Below are 17,067 nucleotides of genomic sequence, written 5' to 3' on the forward strand. Positions count from 1 at the left end.
ATAGTAGGAAAGGAGCAAACTCCTTTATGTAGCCTACTATATAGTAGGAAAGGAATAAACTTGCTCAATTATAACTCAGATAAAAGATAAATAGAAATAAAATAAATAAAATATATACTCATGCCTTTAGTCAAATTACCTTAACTTGGGGCTCGAAGACTAAAAGTAATACAGTCCAATATAAAAAAAATATCAATTAAATAAATAAAATGTCTAAGTTAGGTGGCCCTAGGTACGGCAGCAGGCTTCTTCCTCCAAGGCCATACTTATCATGAAGTTGGTAGTCCTTGAGTCTTCCTTCCTTGAGCTCTATTATTGGTTCTTGCAGTAATTAAGAAAGGGGTGAGACAATATCTCAGTAACCTCTTGAAGGTTATGATGTATCCACAGCTGGTAGATGACTTGATCCAGTGGGTTTTCATAAATATTTTACTTTACACTAATAATCATCATAAAGAAATTCAAAATATATCTAAATTCAATGCAATAATCCTCATTAGCTAGCATGCTTGAAAAACATTTTATCTCATATATAACTATCTCATAAGTAACACAAGCATGCTAGAAATGTTTAAGTCATATGACATAAGAATTTAGATAAAAGATGTGAGAATCCATTAAACTTATCTAATACTTCAAATATATACCATCCAAATAAATGGCAAACCAATATTATAGTCAAAAATTTTAAACCATTAAAAGGACAATATTAATAGATTAGATGTTCATTTTATTTCATATTAAGTTCTTCCTTATCTCCTCTTTATTTCCTCATGCTAAAGCCTTAGGTGAAAGGAGCTTATGCTTAGCCAAAGGCTCCGTTACTCCATATCAAGCCTTAACTTCCCCTTCAACCAAAAGGGGTGCCCAAAAAAGTATTGAGCCTATCCCAACCCTAGTCAAAGGAACTAAGTAGCTTGAGCACATAATAAAGCCACTCCATGCGCACCACATAGGGGCAAATGCGTGATCATGATCATAGCTTATTTCCTCTATTTTATCTCACAACCTGTAGCCACATCATGAATAGAACAATTTCAATATATTTTAAAGTTAATCACAATTTCATTTATCACATAATTATTCAATAATGTTTGATGACTTTGAACTATCATACAAAGCAGTTACATTTGAATCCTCACATCACAATTAAATTTTACACCATATATTGTATTTACACCATTGTCATAGTTAAACTATATAATCAATCAAGATCAATTAGCGTCTATCCAATTCTAAATTTTCATACAAGAAACATAGCATTCTTAAGTGTTTCACTATGTGACATAAATTTCCAATCTCTATTTACTCTTCATTAAACCAAATTTTCACAAAACATTATAATAGATATGCTTTATTAGATTCAAGGTAGTATAAGTATTATAAAATTTATAAATACGTACCAATATGTGTATACAAAACAACATGAAAGAATTTCCCTGCAATTGAGTTCAGTCAAAGAATGTGATGTCTTCATGTGAGAGATCCTCCAATTAACTCAAATGTGAAAGCAAAATTAAAGAGTTCCTTAAAAAACTCCAAACACCTCTAGCCTTAGAAAGCCTCGTCCCATTCTTAAAATACTTGATAGATTTTCTATAAATTTTTGCATCGCATGCTATTCACTCTCTCAATTCCTCACCATACGCTACTGCAGAATATAAGGAATAAATCACCTGTTGAATGATTGGGACAAGGGTATTTATAGCACCCTCACCCTAAATCAATTAACCAAGGGTGGGCCGTCCACCATCAGTTTTAATATGTTTGTGTGTGTGTGTATTAATTATTTTAACTTTCTTCTTTCTTTTTTTCTTTTTAACTTTTTTTCTACTTCTTAATACTATTTTAAATTTTATTTTTTTCCTCTTGATTTACTTGTCTTTTATCTTTTCTTTCTTTATCATGTTTTCCCTTATTTTATTTTCACATTATATACATATTATATATATATATATATATATATATTAGATTTTGTTATATTTTCTCTCCATGTTATTTTTAATGCTTTAAATCCTCTAGTATAATTTATTTACTATTAACCAAGGTTCTTTAAAAAAAATAAAAGAAATTAAATCTTAATTGTATTTGGTTTCATTATAATTTAAATAAACATAATTTCTTGAATAAAAAAAAGTTAAGATCCTCTTTATTAAATCTAACTAACCTTATTAATTTATCCTTCCTCGAGAATATGTCTTGAAATGAAATCCTTAAATTTTATTTCATTTTATGTAAATCTTCCTTACTCAAGTAATCAGGTGATAAATTCAAATTACCATGGCATAATTTCTTCCTAATATTAATAAATTTCTAAAAACTAAGATATTATGAATTTCCCTAAATCTTAAACTATCTTAAATGCAATCTTATCTTACCTTTAAGTCTAGAAAATAATTCTAAAGGACTTCCCAAAGAGAGAAGATGTTACAGGCTGCCCATCTGTCGCAAGCATCTAATTTGGAGGAACCTAAGTCTCTTCATAGGGAAGCAAAGGCTAGTTTAGACAAAGCTATTGAGACTTGAAAGGCCTCCCCCCATTTTTTTTCATTTGTAAATTTTCTTTTCACTTATGTACGTATGCAAATTTTTGGATCAATTTATATAAGTCTCTTTATTGCATTTTGTTGAATTCCTATCCTAAGGCTGCCCTAGTCCTTAGGTCTATACTGCTTTATTCCGATGATGAATAATATTTCTTTAAGTATTTTTCATTTATGGTTCATGCATTTGTTGAGACTGGATAACTAATATATGTTACCTTTAAGTATTTGAGATATTTTGAAAGGTCCCTCCTAGTTAGATGAAAATTTACCAATTGCCTAGTCTTTAGTTTCAAGTGATAAGATAAGCTTCCACACAAGCTCACCTAGCTGAAATTGTTTCTTTTTTATTCTTTTATTGTAAATTCTAGAAACTTCTTTCTTTTGGACAATTATGTCATTTAATGCTTGTAAGCGTATCTCATTTAATTAAATCAACTCGTTTAGAATTGCTTTATTGTATCCTTCAGTGCTTATTCCTAAACTCTTGGAAATTCATAGTGAAGGAATAGCCATTTCTAAAGGCAACATGGCCTTCTGCTTGTAAGTTAATATATACGGGCTCATGCTAGTAGCCTCCCTTTTCAAAGTTCTATATGCTCTCCTAAACTCTTAGAAATTCGTAGTGAAGGAATAGCCATTTCTAAAAGCAACATGGCCTTCTGCTTGTATGTTAATATATACGGGCCCATGCTAGTAGCCTCCCTTTTTGAAGTTTCATTTGCTCATAATGCTTTTAGAAGTAGCTCATGCCATTCCCTAGAGTTTTCTTCTATCATCTTGTTTAAAAGCCCTAAATTATTTTATTAGAAGCTTTAGCTTGTCCATTTGCCTAAGGATAATGTGAGCTAGATGTTAGTAATTTAATACCTCTTTCCTTGACAAAGGCCCTAAAGGTACTCCTAGTAAACATGGTTCCTTGATTTTTGTCATGATTGTTTAAGGAATCCTATATTGGAAAATGATCTTCCCACATATGAAGTTAATCATATAATCTTACTTGACCTTTTTCATAGAGGTCACCGTTACCTATTTTGTAAAATAATCTGTGGCTACTAAGATAAACGAGTAACCTTTAGAAGATATAATTGGCTTGCCCCATAAACCTTCATGGCTCTTTTTTTGACTTTGGGCACCTTTGCCTTTAAGATAACCCATGCCTTATTTTGGTCTACTTCAACCCTATGCTTGTGGACCAGGAACCCAAGAAAATTGCCTGCAAGTACACCAAATGCACATTTCAATGGATTTAATTTAAGGCCTACCTTTCTCATATGAAGAAAACTTTTCCTCAAGTGATCGATATAATCTTTTGCCCTTTTTGATTTTACTATAATATCATCTATGTATATTTTTAGGTGTTTTCTTATCATATCATGAAAAATAACATTCATGGCCTGTTGATAGGAGGCCCTAGCATTATTAAGACGAAATGGCATGACTACCCATTCAAATGACCTAATAGAGTCCAAACACCTGAAAGCGATCTTATAAATGTCTTCCTTAGCCATAAAGATTTGATCATACCTTGAAAAATAGTCTATAAATGATAATAGACCTTAGCATCTATCAACCTATCTATAATAGGCATTGCATGCATATCTTTAAGTGTGATCGAGTTCTGGTTTTAGAAGTGTATGCAGACTCATAACTTCTTATTTTTCTAATACATGACTCCATAAAATGGATCTAGTAGCAAAAAAGCAAATTTTTGAAACATCATACTCTAAATTTCCTCTTCATTGAAAATGCTATGACCTTGACAATGAGTTACTATTTTCTTTTTGAATTTCCATATTTCAATCTATCATGCTAGCATTGAGTTTAAAAACCTTGAGTCAATTGAGGACCTGTTAAAATTAGAGATTTTCTCACTAAATTTGAAGGAAGCTCTACTTGAATGATTAGATTTCTAATTGCATGTAGTCTTGTTGAAATTGAAATGTTCATTAAACTCCTTGATGACTTGTTAAACTGGACACTCTTGAGCTAAATAAGATGAAACAGAGTGAAGATTCTCTCTAAGGTAATTAAATCATGCTTATGCAATTAGAATCCAGTTTATCAAGCCATATTTTGATATATTTGTTAAGCGAATGGATAAAGCTCTAAACCAAATAGCCTTGGAAAATGGATAGTCACAAAAAACATGGCTTAAGGTTTCAAGACAATCACAACCAAAAACATAGAATAGAAGTCAATAAATGGTGATTTTGAAGAATGTCACCAGTAGGGAATGCCTTATGGATTAGCTTCCAAATAAATAGAAGAGTTTTATATAGTACATTGAGTTTCCAAATAAAACTCCATATCTCTTCATTAGTATGTGGGCTAACCTTCATATCTTGAGTAATATAAGAGTAGCCCAAATGAATAGAATAAGAACATTTACTCCACATAATTCTGTCAGAGGTCTCAGGGAAAGAAATTGGAGTCTTTAAGATTGTTTTAGCAGAATTAACACCATACAAAGACTTAATTACGGGCATGTTCTATTTAGCTACTATCAAAGGGTTTGGACTTGGGATGATTAGATCAAAAACTATAGAGATTACCCGTTGCAATTAGTTAAGTTAGACATTTTTCACCACAACTCACAAGAGATAGAGATGGATTCTTCGTTTGCAAACTGCCAATGATTAGATCAAAAGAGCCACATTCATATTTTTAGCATTTCTCAAACCCAATCTTCCAACTTCAGTTGAGGTAAACAATAAATCCTTTTTAGGTAAACAATAAATCTTTTTTGGCAAGATGTAAGCGTTTTCTTTCCTTTGTCTAAGCCCCAAAAGGAAACCACTTGTTTGGCATCAATAATATTGTAAATGTGATGCGATAATCTTACACAAGAAAGAATTGACATAGTAGAAGTAGAAAGTACATATTTTATTAGAATGGGCCTAGAGACTTGAGAAAGTAATTTATTGTTTTAAGAGGAAATTCTACTATCAATAGAATTTAGAATGTGTTCATAAATTTTGGATTTATCTTTTTTTGCATCAGTTCAAGTACCAAGGTACTTACCGGAAGGATTTAGAAAGCTAGATTCCTAGTTCATTTGAAATTTTCCTGCTGCATCTAAGATGGAACATTTGGACTTAATAAAAGAAAAGATATCTATAGGTTAACTTGATGCCCATGCTACGAGCTATGTTCATGAATAGCTATGATCGTTATATTTATTGGGTGTAAATATTTATAAATCATAAAAATCAAATAAAAGTATTGAATTTATATATAAAAATAACCTACTAAAATTGACATGGCTGATATTTGTTATTGGTAAATCCTACATTATACTTATAAAAATATATATTAAAAAATATATGATCAAATTAAATTTATTTTATTTGTGAATACGGCTTCTTATAATTTTTTCCATGAATTTTTACTTCCTATCAATTGAAATTTTAGAATTTAGAAGTTTTTTTTTTCCTGAAGATTTTAGAGGCAGTAGAGCCATATGAATAACTGCCTCAGATCGTCTTTTTTTTTTTTTTTTTTGGGGTTAATATGGAACGTCTTCATAGAATCACATTTTTTTGAGTAAGCTACGTGGCTTGCTAGAAACCTCTAGCTTTAGAATTCGGCTCCCACTTCCATTATTTGACTCTGCTGCTGAGCTCAAGCGTCAGCAGAGCAGAGGAACTTCGCTTAATTCAGAAACATTATTTTGCACTTTGAACGCGTTCTCAGTCTCTCTTGTGGAACTATGGCGCGCCCGGCTCTCCAAGTAACGCCCGTTTCACAGATTGATTTCCCTTACTGCTCCTCATTTCAGCGATACGACATGACTGCTTCGTCAATCTGCATTAATCTCAAAGCCCATTTACCCAAATTAATTACTCAACGTCCACTTATGAAAATTAAACGCTTCAAATCAATTGGAATTGTCGGATTTTCTGGTTTGCATGGTCAAATAGAGCAGAAGACCATTCTCGCTCCTGAAATACCGCTGGACTTCAATGACGCAGAGCTCGAGGTTCAAACCCGGTAGTTGTTTTAACCAGGCTTCAATGAATTAACCCAAGTTTTTGCGTATCATGCTTTCTTTTTTTGGTTTGGAAGTAACTTTTGGCTTAGAAAACCAGGGCTTTTGCCTTTTTGTTGCCTCAAGGTAAGGTGTAGTTTATTTGTCAGATTAATTTACTTGAGTCTCGAAGAAGCATTCGAGGTGTTATTTCTCTTTTCCAGCTTCCATATTTCACTTCATTTTGTTTCATCATAGCTGTTTCAGCCATGTTGTTTAAAGTGTGGTATTTTTTGTCCCTTTTCTGTTTCTATTCAGAATTTTTTGCAGCACCTAATTATAACCCCCCCCCCCCAAAAAAAAAACCCCGCCCAAAAAAATAAAATAAAAAATTCTTTGTTGCTAGGCCAATGGAAAATAGGTGTGTGCTTCCTGCTTTAACATTATATTCGTTATGACATGTTAGCCCTTCCCTATTTTTATCCATTCCGCCGTCTTCCTTCTTTTGCGCCAGTCAGTGGAGTGAGCTTGATTACTTTGTTTTTCTCAATATACTCTTATGCTCCATTTTTGGGTTTCAAGCATTTGGAACTGGAGGGGTTACTCTGTTCGCTATCAGTATTCCGGAAACAATGGCCCCGCATTGGTTCTAGTGCATGGTTTTGGAGCAAACAGGTCCACATTGTTCATACTTTGCTTCTTATTAGCAGACAACTAAATGCCATTGGTATCAATGGAATAATTGCTTGAAAGAATTTCTATTTAGAAATGTTTGGTGCTCATGTTGGTTATGCTTTGAAATCAAATTAGGGTCTCGATTGGGATTGTTGATATCGAAGCTTCAGAAGAAAGCTAGTTAAATTCCTGTAAAAGTTGTTTATGAAGTTTATGGAAGTTAGAATTGTGAAACTATCAGTCAAACTATTCCACGCAATGAAAAGGTTCTATTCCACTTTTATTATTTTACTGCTCCATGTTATCAGATAGGAATAGTTATCTTTTTTTAGTTTCAATCTAAAATTAATTTTCCCAAAAACAAAGTTGACCATCTTTTGCTGGAAATTCGAAGTAGCTTCCTTTTTTACTTATTAATGGTAAGGTCTCAATGGTTTATTTGCTATGCGAAGTTTGTAACTAGGATAGGGAACCAAGTCAGTCAATGTGATAAATTGTTTAGAGATATGATAGTTTTTATCAATTTCTGCTAGATACAGTCGCACATGTTAAGTTAATAATACACTTTTTCTACGAATTAGTAAATAGTTGGCATAGTTCTGTAGTACAAGCATCCTTCCTTCGTACAGCTAAACATGCATATGATATGAATATGATAATACTCTCCGTGAGTATGTCCATGGGTGTAGCAATTACGCTCCAGCCAAATACCGCCAAGCTCCAGCAAAAGGAGCACAACACTAAAAGCTCCTTGCTGCCCTTTCTTTTTCCCATGACCTCTGTGAAGAATAGAGAAAAGGATTTGGCTTTCTGTCAAGTTAACTTGAGATTTTTTCTTCAATTAATGCATATATGCTTTGACATTTTAATGAGCTTATAATCATCGCTTGTCACATCACAAATTGCCTGTATGTAAGTTTTATTGTTTGATCTGTTTGGTTCCATTCTTATTTTGTTCCTTGGAGTGACTAAGAATACGCATCATTGCAGTGACCACTGGAGGAAAAATATTCCAGTTCTTGCAAAATCTCATCGGGTTTACTCTATTGATCTTATTGGTTATGGATATTCAGATAAACCAAATCCTCGTCAAATTAGAGATGACTCCTTTTATAGTTTTGAGACATGGGCTTCCCAATTAAATGAGTTTTGTGTTGACATTGTTAAGGATGACGCATTCTTCGTATGCAATTCCATCGGAGGTGAATTCTTTTGAAACTCTGGTTTATTTTTCAGGATGTTTCCCAGCAGGATTTGGCAGCTACTCTTTTTCGTTTGTTCTTTGTTTCAAATGTTCATTTTACTTCTCTGTTTGCACCTGTCACTTAAAATTTTATTAATTATCAATAGCTACAATTGATTTATCTTCTATACAGAACTTAAATAAAAAAGAATCCACTGATTAGTGTGACTATTACTATGTTATTCTGGATTCCAAACATTTAGTCAACTATGCTCTGTAATCTGCATTGAGCTCGCTGAATGTCATGTGAGTGTGGCTGCATGGATCTTCCCTTGAAAGCACAATATGCATGATTAATGAGACTTTGTATGGAGATTACTTTTGATTGATGTCCTCAAGTTTACAAGAGCATCCTTCAAGATCTCAATCCAGTCCAGCTAAATCAAGAAAAACAACTGAGGAGGAGTTTGATAGAATATTACTCAATATACTTTTGAAATAAGCATTTTGAAGGACTCATTACTGATGTCCTTACTAAGAATCTTTGTAGAATAACTTTTCCCTCTAATGTCTTCAAGCTGGGTGTGAGATTCTTTGCACCATTTTGAGGACAAGTCTTGTTGCTTACATGTGAAAGAAGAATATTGATTGATGACCTGTAAAACATAGAGTGATTATGAGTTGATTGACGAGATATTCTGATGTGCAGTCAATTGTATTGTCCTTCCTAAATTTATTTTACTTGAGATTTCAGTTTCTACGCTATTATCACAGAGTTGTTCCTTATTTTTCTGCAGGTGTGGTTGGTCTTCAAGCAGCAGTAATGGAGCCGCAAATCTGCAAGGGCATTATCCTTCTTAATATCTCTCTGCGCATGCTTCATATAAAGAAGCAGCCTTGGTATGGAAGACCTTTCATTAGAACATTCCAGAGATTGCTCAGGTACAAATGAAATGCAAGATTCTTTATGTTGACTTTCGGGTACAAATTTTCCTGGGAAATTTTACTATCACCTTCCTGACTTTACAGGGACACTGCTGTTGGCAAGTTGTTTTTCAATGCTGTTGCAACTAAAGAATCCGTTAGGAGCATTCTTTGCCAGGTACTCTGTCATTATTGAATGATTTACATCTGAATGCAGAGGCTATAGTAAATTGTCTCTACTGCAATCGTAATTGTTGCCTCCAATTCTTTTTTTTTCCCCTAGTGCTACCACGATACCTCGAAGGTGACAAATGAGCTTGTACAAATCATCCTTAATCCAGGGCTGCAACCTGGAGCAGCAGAAGTTTTTCTTGAGTTTATTTGTTATTCAGGTGGCCCTCTTCCTGAGGAATTACTACCCCAAGTGAAAGTAAGCCTCCTTTCCCCACAACGCATGCAAATTTAAAAAAAAAAAAAAATCTTAGACGTGTGTCATGAGGAATTAAACAAGTGAATATATGTTAGAAGGCTAAAATGAAATATTTTATTTGAACTTCTCTCTCCTTTTTCTCAGTGCCCAGTTTTGATAGCATGGGGTGACAAGGATCCGTGGGAACCAATTGAGATTGGAAGAAACTTTAAGTATTTTGATTCTGTGGAAGATTTCATTGTCCTTCCAAATGTTGGCCACTGCCCCCAGGTTCTTTCTCTCTTTGTGTTTCAAGAGTGTCATGCTTGTACTCTCTCTAGTCTCTACATACATGCCTGTGAGGAGTTCTGATTTTGCTTCTTTGTTGAACTCCTGATTTTTTTTTTTTTTCCTTTTCCTCCTCCATTGTTTCTTAAAAGGTGGTATGGTTCACCTTTATTTGACCTGCAAATCACACCCTTCAAAGTTTTTAGCTTTTACCATCATCTAACAGATTCAATGAACATTGAGGCATGTTAGAATGCAGACAGTTATTATATACATGCTATGGGTGAAAGAAGACTTTTTACTATCTGCTAGACGCATGTGCCCTACCTTCCAGTAATAATTGATGGAGATTTATTTATCTAGGAAAGCCTTCTCAATGCACCTAGGATTGTTGCGATATTTTGAATTTCCTAATTCTGTTTTATGAGCTTGGCATTTTTACTGTATGTTGAATTTATTTGCTTGGGATCAATTTATACCCCTAAATTCCATAATTATATTATTCTGTTAGTATAGATTTAAATTGTTCAAATCTTGAGCGATCCCTTACACTGTTTGGCTTAGGACTGGAAAGAGAATCCCTTTTCATTAAAATGATATATGCAATATCTATTATATTCCTATCATTATTATTATTACTACTTAACAGTAATTGTCCTTTCTCATTGCTTCTTGTATTTAGAGTACGAAAGACCCTTTTTGTCCACAAAATCCTTTTCTTTTCAATTCTATTTTTCTTTATAATCTATTCCATTTGTACCAAACAGCCTGTTAATTTTTGGATGTCATTTTAAGCCAAGGCCCTGGAAATTTCCCACTCTTCAATTTTCTTATTGTATAATGTCTCTCTTTCAATCTGATAGACTCTGTTTTGCTGGAAAAACCTATAAGAGGAGATTCAGAAAAATACAAGAAAAGGGAAAGCATCTTTCTAAGGGGCAGAACGTTGACCTTGCTCTCCTTACTCTTAAGGAGAAAGCTAGTCAAACCTAGTATTGACTCATAGTAGTTTTAGGTCTGCTTTAGCAGAACTTGGTGTGGGAGACTGTGCACTTTGCTTTTGGGTTATAGTAGCCGTTAGTTTCATTTGGGGGGGAGTAGTCATTACTTTTGGGTTTTGTTCAAGGGAGAGACTGGCTCTCAAAAACCAGAGGGCATGCTTAGATAGCATTGCATGTGTTTGGGTTCCATAGTAGTGTTGTGAGTTCCGGCTGTAACTTGGGAATAGGGTTTGTTTGAATCGCTGAAGTGTCTTTTGTAACATTGATTCAGCCTTTTGGGATTATTATTATCAAACCCCAGTATTTCTCCTGATTTGTTGGTCATTAATCTCTATTATCTCTGCATATTTATCTGTTTAGCAGTAGAGTTCCATCATTTGGTATCAAAGCAGGTCGATTTAAGGACCTGTGTGTGGAGAGAAATGGAGGAGAGGGTGCAATACGCTGACCCTGAGTTGCAAGAGTTGAAGGAGACAGTGGGGAGTCTAACTAGAGACGTGACTTCTCTTAGAGACATGATGAAGGATTTAGGCGGAACCTTGGGGCGATTATCAGACAAAAATAGGAAGGGAAGCGAGTCACTCTTACATGGGAGTGGGAAGAGCCACCAAGAAGAATCAGCAGAGACAAGTGCAGGAACGGATAGAGAACCTAGCAAGTATAGAAAGTTGGAGTTACCGGTATTCAATGGAGAAGACCCTTTGGGATGGTTCTTCAGAGTAGAGAGGTATTTCTAGGTTAACTCCATGGAAGAGAAAGAGAAGCTGGAGGCTGCAGTAGTATGCCTGGAAGGTAGAGCCCTGAACTGGTACCAATGGGTTGACACTAGAACACCCTTGCGAAGCTGGTCTGAATTCAAGATCGAGGCCTTGCACAGATTCCATCCTTCTCAGCTGGGAGATGAGTACGAGATGTTGTTGGCAGCGAAGCAAGAAGGCTCGGTCCTAGAATATGTAGAGGAGTTCGAACGTCTCTCTGCGCCCTTGAAGGATGCACCTGAAGCGTGTTTGGTCGCAACATTCAGAAGGGGATTAAGAACCGAGATTAGAGCAGAGTTGAAACTCACCAATGCTTTCACGTTACGCGAGGTGATGGAAATGGCCATTCGGGTTGAAGAGAGGAACCTGGAAGTCGAACGGGCCAGAGAAATTCGGGTACCCAGAATCCAGAAATTTTTAGGTGGGCCAACAACCGACTCAACCCAGACTTATTATACACGAGTTACGCACGTGGCGGATCCCTGGAAAAACACGGTGGTCCCTTCTACAGCAACAGATGCGACGCGGAAGACTGAAACGAAGAGTTACGAGTCAAAAACAGCAAGCTCTTCGACTGGGCATGCTTCGGCCAGAGGAGGAAACACTGTGCGAAGACTGTCAGAGGCCGAAATCACACGACGGAGGGAACTCGGACTCTGCTTTAAGTGTGGAGATAAGTTCGGACCAGGACACACCTGCAGAAACAAACAGCTACATGTGTTGATCATGGAAACCGAACCACCAAAACAGCCAGAAGATGACGAGCAGGGGGACGAACTTACAGGAATTAATGAAGAGGAGGATATGACAGCAACAAAAATGGAGCTGTCAATGAACTCCATTGCTGGTTTGGGGGGAAATGACACGATGAAGGTGAAAGGAGTGATGGAGAGTGAAGAAATTATAGTGTTGATTGACAGTGGAGCAACCCATAACTTCATATCAGAAGGTTTCATGACCAAGAAGCAGATGCCTTATGAAGAAATTCCTACGTATACGATCACAGTCGGGGATGGCTACAATCTTAAGAGGAACCAACGATGTAGGGACCTTAGTCTGAAGGTACAGGGGCTCAATATTATTCAAACATTCTACCCTTTTCCTCTAAGTGGAGTAGATGCTGTGCTAGGGGTTGAATGGCTCAAGTCCTTAGGAGATGTGAAGATGAATTGGGGACAGTTAACAATGGAAATAGGAAAGAGGGGTAACCGAGTATGCTTAAAAGGTGATCCTACCTTGGCTAAGACTCAAGTCTCCCTCAAATCATTAATTCAATTAGTGCAAAAAAGAGAGGAGGTTTTCATGATTGAATATAATGGTCTATCACAAGGGGGAGACATGCATGAGGCCCAGTCGGTGCTTCCAGAAATTCGATCACTACTCCATAAGTTTATTGCGGTCTGCCAACCAGTTGAGGGATTACCACCACCCCGTCCTCATGATCATGCGATTGTCATCAAGCCCGGGGAACAACCCCTAAATATACGGCCCTACAGGTATCCACATGCCCAAAAAAATGAGATTGAAAACATGGTCAAGGATATGCTTAAGGCTGGAATTATACAGCCAAGTCACAGCCTTTACTCAAGCCCGGTGCTGTTGGTTAAAAAGAAGGATGGGAGTTGGAGATTTTGCATGGATTACAGGGCTTTAAACAAGATCACAGTCCCGGATAAGTTTCCCATTCCAGCCATTGATGAGTTGCTTGATGAGCTTAAAGGAGCAACTGTTTTTACAAAGCTGGATCTCAAATCAGGATATCATCAAATTAGGATACAAACTGGAGATGAACCAAAGATAGCTTTTAGAACACATGAGGGGCACTATGAATTCAAGGTAATGCCTTTTGGACTTACCAATGCTCCCTCAACTTTTCAATCACTAATGAATGAGGTATTTCATGAATACTTATGCAAATTTGTGCTTGTATTTTTTGATGATATACTTGTTTATAGTAGTGATTTAACTACTCACCTCAAGCACTTGGAGGATGTCTTTTTTATTTTAAAAGGGAACCAACTGGTGATTAACTTGAAGAAGTGCATGTTTGCCCAACCGAAGATTGAATATCTTGGGCACATCATATCTCAAGAAGGGGTACAAGCTGATCCGGCTAAGATTGAGAGCATGATCAAATGGCCCAAACCTCAGAATGTGAAATCGTTGAGAGGTTTTTTAGGGCTGACCGGTTATTATAGAAGGTTTGTGAAAAATTATGGGAAGATAGCATGTCCACTCACTGATATGCTCAAAAAGGATGCATTCAAATGGACCAACGTGGCTGAAGAGGCATTTGAGAAGCTCAAAACAGCCATGACAACTGTTCCTGTGTTGACTTTACCCGATTTCTCTGTTCCTTTTGAACTCGAAACTGATGCTTCTGGGACGAGTGTGGGGGCAGTGTTGATGCAAGGGGGCAAGCCAATAGCTTATTATAGCCAAAAGCTATCTAACAGGGCTCAACAGTGTTCCATTTATGAAAGAGAGTTGATGGCGATTGTTATGGCGGTTAAGAAGTGGCTTCACTACCTATGGGGCCACAAATTTATCATCCGAACTGATCAAAAGGCGCTTAAATTCTTGTTGGAACAGAGAATTGTTGAGGAAAATCAACAACACTGGGTATCCAAATTAATGGGGTATAAATTTGAGATAGTGTACAAGCCGGGCAAGGAAAATAGGGCTGCTGATGCGCTCTCAAGACAAGAGGAGAACCTAGAAATAAATGGGTTTTCCTTATGGCAGTATGATGAAATTGAAGATTGGGAAAAAGAGGTGATGGCGGACCCTAAATTCAAGGCTGTGATGCAGCAACTTATCACAAAGCCCAACAGTGTCGAGGGGTATAGCATTAAAAAGGGGTGCTTACACTATAAGGAGAGGTTGGTCCTACCAAGAGGGTCTTGTAGAATTCCATTATTACTCAAAGAATTTCATGACTCACCGGTAGGAGGACATTCGGGCTACTTACGCACTTATAAAAGGCTGATTCAGGTGGTATATTGGGAGGGCATGAAGAAGGATATTCAGCAATATGTAGCTCAATGTGATACGTGTCAAAAAAATAAATATCAAGCCTTATCCCCAGCTGGGCTGTTACAACCTCTACCCATTCCTCAACAAGTATGGGAAGATATTAGCATGGATTTCATTACCGGGCTTCCTAGAGCCAAGAGGTACGATACAATCATGGTTGTGGTGGATCGTCTCACTAAATATGCTCATTTTCTCGCTCTTTCGCACCCGTTTACTGCCCAAGATGTTGCTGTCAAATTTGTGAATGAGATTGTCAAATTGCATGGTTTTCCAAAAACCATTGTGTCTGATAGAGATCGAATTTTTATCAGTCAATTTTGGCAAGAGATATTTAACCGGGCTGGAACTCAGTTACGCCTTAGTTCCGCTTATCACCCGGAAACAGACGGCCAAACTGAGGTACTGAATAGGGGGCTGGAAACTTATTTACGTTGCTTCACAACTGAAAAACCCACTTAATGGGTTCAATGGTTATCTTGGGCTGAATATTGGTACAACACCACATACCATAGTGCATCCAGAATGACACCTTTTAGGGCTGTATATGGACGAGATCCACCCGTTTTCTGCAAGCTCAGTGATGAACCTTCACCAATTGAGGCTGTTAATGACCAACTTCAAGCCCGCAATCACATAATTGCTGTTTTGAAGGAAAACCTGAACTTGGCTCAACAAAAAATGAAGGAGCAAGCTGATAAGCATAGGCGTGATGTACAGTTGGAGGTGGGTGACATGGTATATGTGCGAATTAGACCTTACAGGTTGAAGTCCTTGGCTAAAAGGATCAATGAAAAGCTCAGCCCACGCTTTTATGGCCCATTTAGAGTTATCAAGAGGGTTGGTCAGGTGGCCTACAAGCTGGAACTCCCTCCTACAGCTAGAATCCACCCTGTCTTTCACATTTCTCAACTTAAAAAATCAATTTCCTCTACTGTTGTGATCCCAACTATTCCGCCTGCTCTTTCTGCTGAATGGGAGTTGCAAGTTCAGCCTCAAGACATTTGTAAAGCTCGCAAACTCATGAACGGCCAGCTGGAAGTTTTAGTCAAGTGGAAAGATCTGCCAGACTTTGAGAATTCATGGGAGGATGCGGCTGCTTTTGCTAGGCAATTTCCACATTTTCCCCTTGAGGACAAGGTGAAGCTTTTAGGGGAGGGTAATGATAGACTCTGTTTTGCTGGAAAAACCTATAAGAGGAGATTCAAAAAAATACAAGAAAAGGGAAAGCATCTTTCTAAGGGGCAGAACGTTGACCTTGCTCTCCTTACTCTTAAGGAGAAAGCTAGTCAAACCTAGTATTGACTCATAGTGGTTTTAGGTCTGCTTTAGCAGAACTTGGTGTGGGAGACTGTGCACTTTGCTTTTGGGTTATAGTAGCCGTTAGTTTCATTTGGGGGGGAGTAGTCATTACTTTTGGGTTTTGTTCAAGGGAGAGACTGGCTCTCAAAAACCAGAGGGCATGCTTAGATAGCATTGCATGTGTTTGGGTTCCATAGTAGTGTTGTGAGTTCCGACTGTAACTTGGGAATAGGGTTTGTTTGAATCGCTGAAGTGTCTTTTGTAACATTGATTCAGCCTTTTGGGATTATTATTATCAAACCCCAGTATTTCTCCTGATTTGTTGGTCATTAATCTCTATTATCTCTGCATATTTATCTGTTTAGCAGTAGAGTTCCATCACAATCGGTTTTTCTGACTTTATTGTGTATTTGGTCATGATGTCATTGATTATTAAATGATGGCATGAAGGATGAAGCGCCTCATCTTGTGAACCCGCTTATCGAGTCATTTGTGGCAAAGCATGCTGAACCCTCAACAGTTAGTTGATTGGATTTTGCTGTGAGTTGGTTGATGCTGCTTAATGCACTGGAGGAGTGAATGTTTCTCAAATTGAAATTGCAGCTGTCGAGAATTAGTTTATTTATTATTTTTCTTGTATATATTGAAGCATTACACACTTATTTGCGTGGCATATCCATGGTAAACGTGAAAAATTTATCTCCATGCCAATGATTATAAAAATTACAAATTTTCACTGTTTTGAAATTTCAAAATATCAAAATGTCTTTTATTTCATACAAAGTCAATGATTCTAAGAAAAGAGAAAAACGAAATTAAAAAGTTAGGACATTACAAGAGATATTAGAGAATGTCTCATTAGAGACTTTTAGCCTTTAATATATGGATCCTTGGTGTCTTCTTATGGTTCCCTTTTGTAGTCATCAAAGAAGTTGATTGGGAGAGTTAGGGATATGGGTTCCTGCCAAGTGATGGGCGGTG

At 36.7% G+C, this 17,067-nt stretch overlaps 1 protein-coding gene across 2 annotated transcripts; it reads left to right on the forward strand.

The window, feature by feature from the left end:
• The first annotated feature begins 6,148 nt into the window (after nucleotides 1–6,148).
• Nucleotides 6,149–16,833, forward strand: LOC129310087 (pheophytinase, chloroplastic). Of its 2 annotated transcripts, XM_054951925.1 has the most exons (8): nucleotides 6,149–6,536; nucleotides 7,096–7,188; nucleotides 8,179–8,390; nucleotides 9,169–9,313; nucleotides 9,401–9,473; nucleotides 9,579–9,725; nucleotides 9,870–9,995; nucleotides 16,537–16,833. In XM_054951925.1, the coding sequence occupies exons 1-8, from the start codon at nucleotides 6,256–6,258 to the stop codon at nucleotides 16,612–16,614; spliced, it is 1,155 nt and encodes a 384-aa protein (XP_054807900.1). In that variant the 5' UTR covers nucleotides 6,149–6,255; the 3' UTR covers nucleotides 16,615–16,833. The 2 variants fall into 2 exon arrangements, with proteins under 2 accessions (XP_054807900.1, XP_054807901.1); XM_054951926.1 differs by lacking the exon at nucleotides 7,096–7,188 and having other exon boundaries at nucleotides 6,151–6,536.
• Nucleotides 16,834–17,067: the final 234 nt, after the last annotated feature.

Source organism: Prosopis cineraria, unplaced genomic scaffold (genome assembly GCF_029017545.1).
Source record: "Prosopis cineraria cultivar Desert tree isolate PC_DT_omini unplaced genomic scaffold, ASM2901754v1 PC4, whole genome shotgun sequence".
Lineage (NCBI taxonomy): Eukaryota > Viridiplantae > Streptophyta > Magnoliopsida > Fabales > Fabaceae > Prosopis > Prosopis cineraria.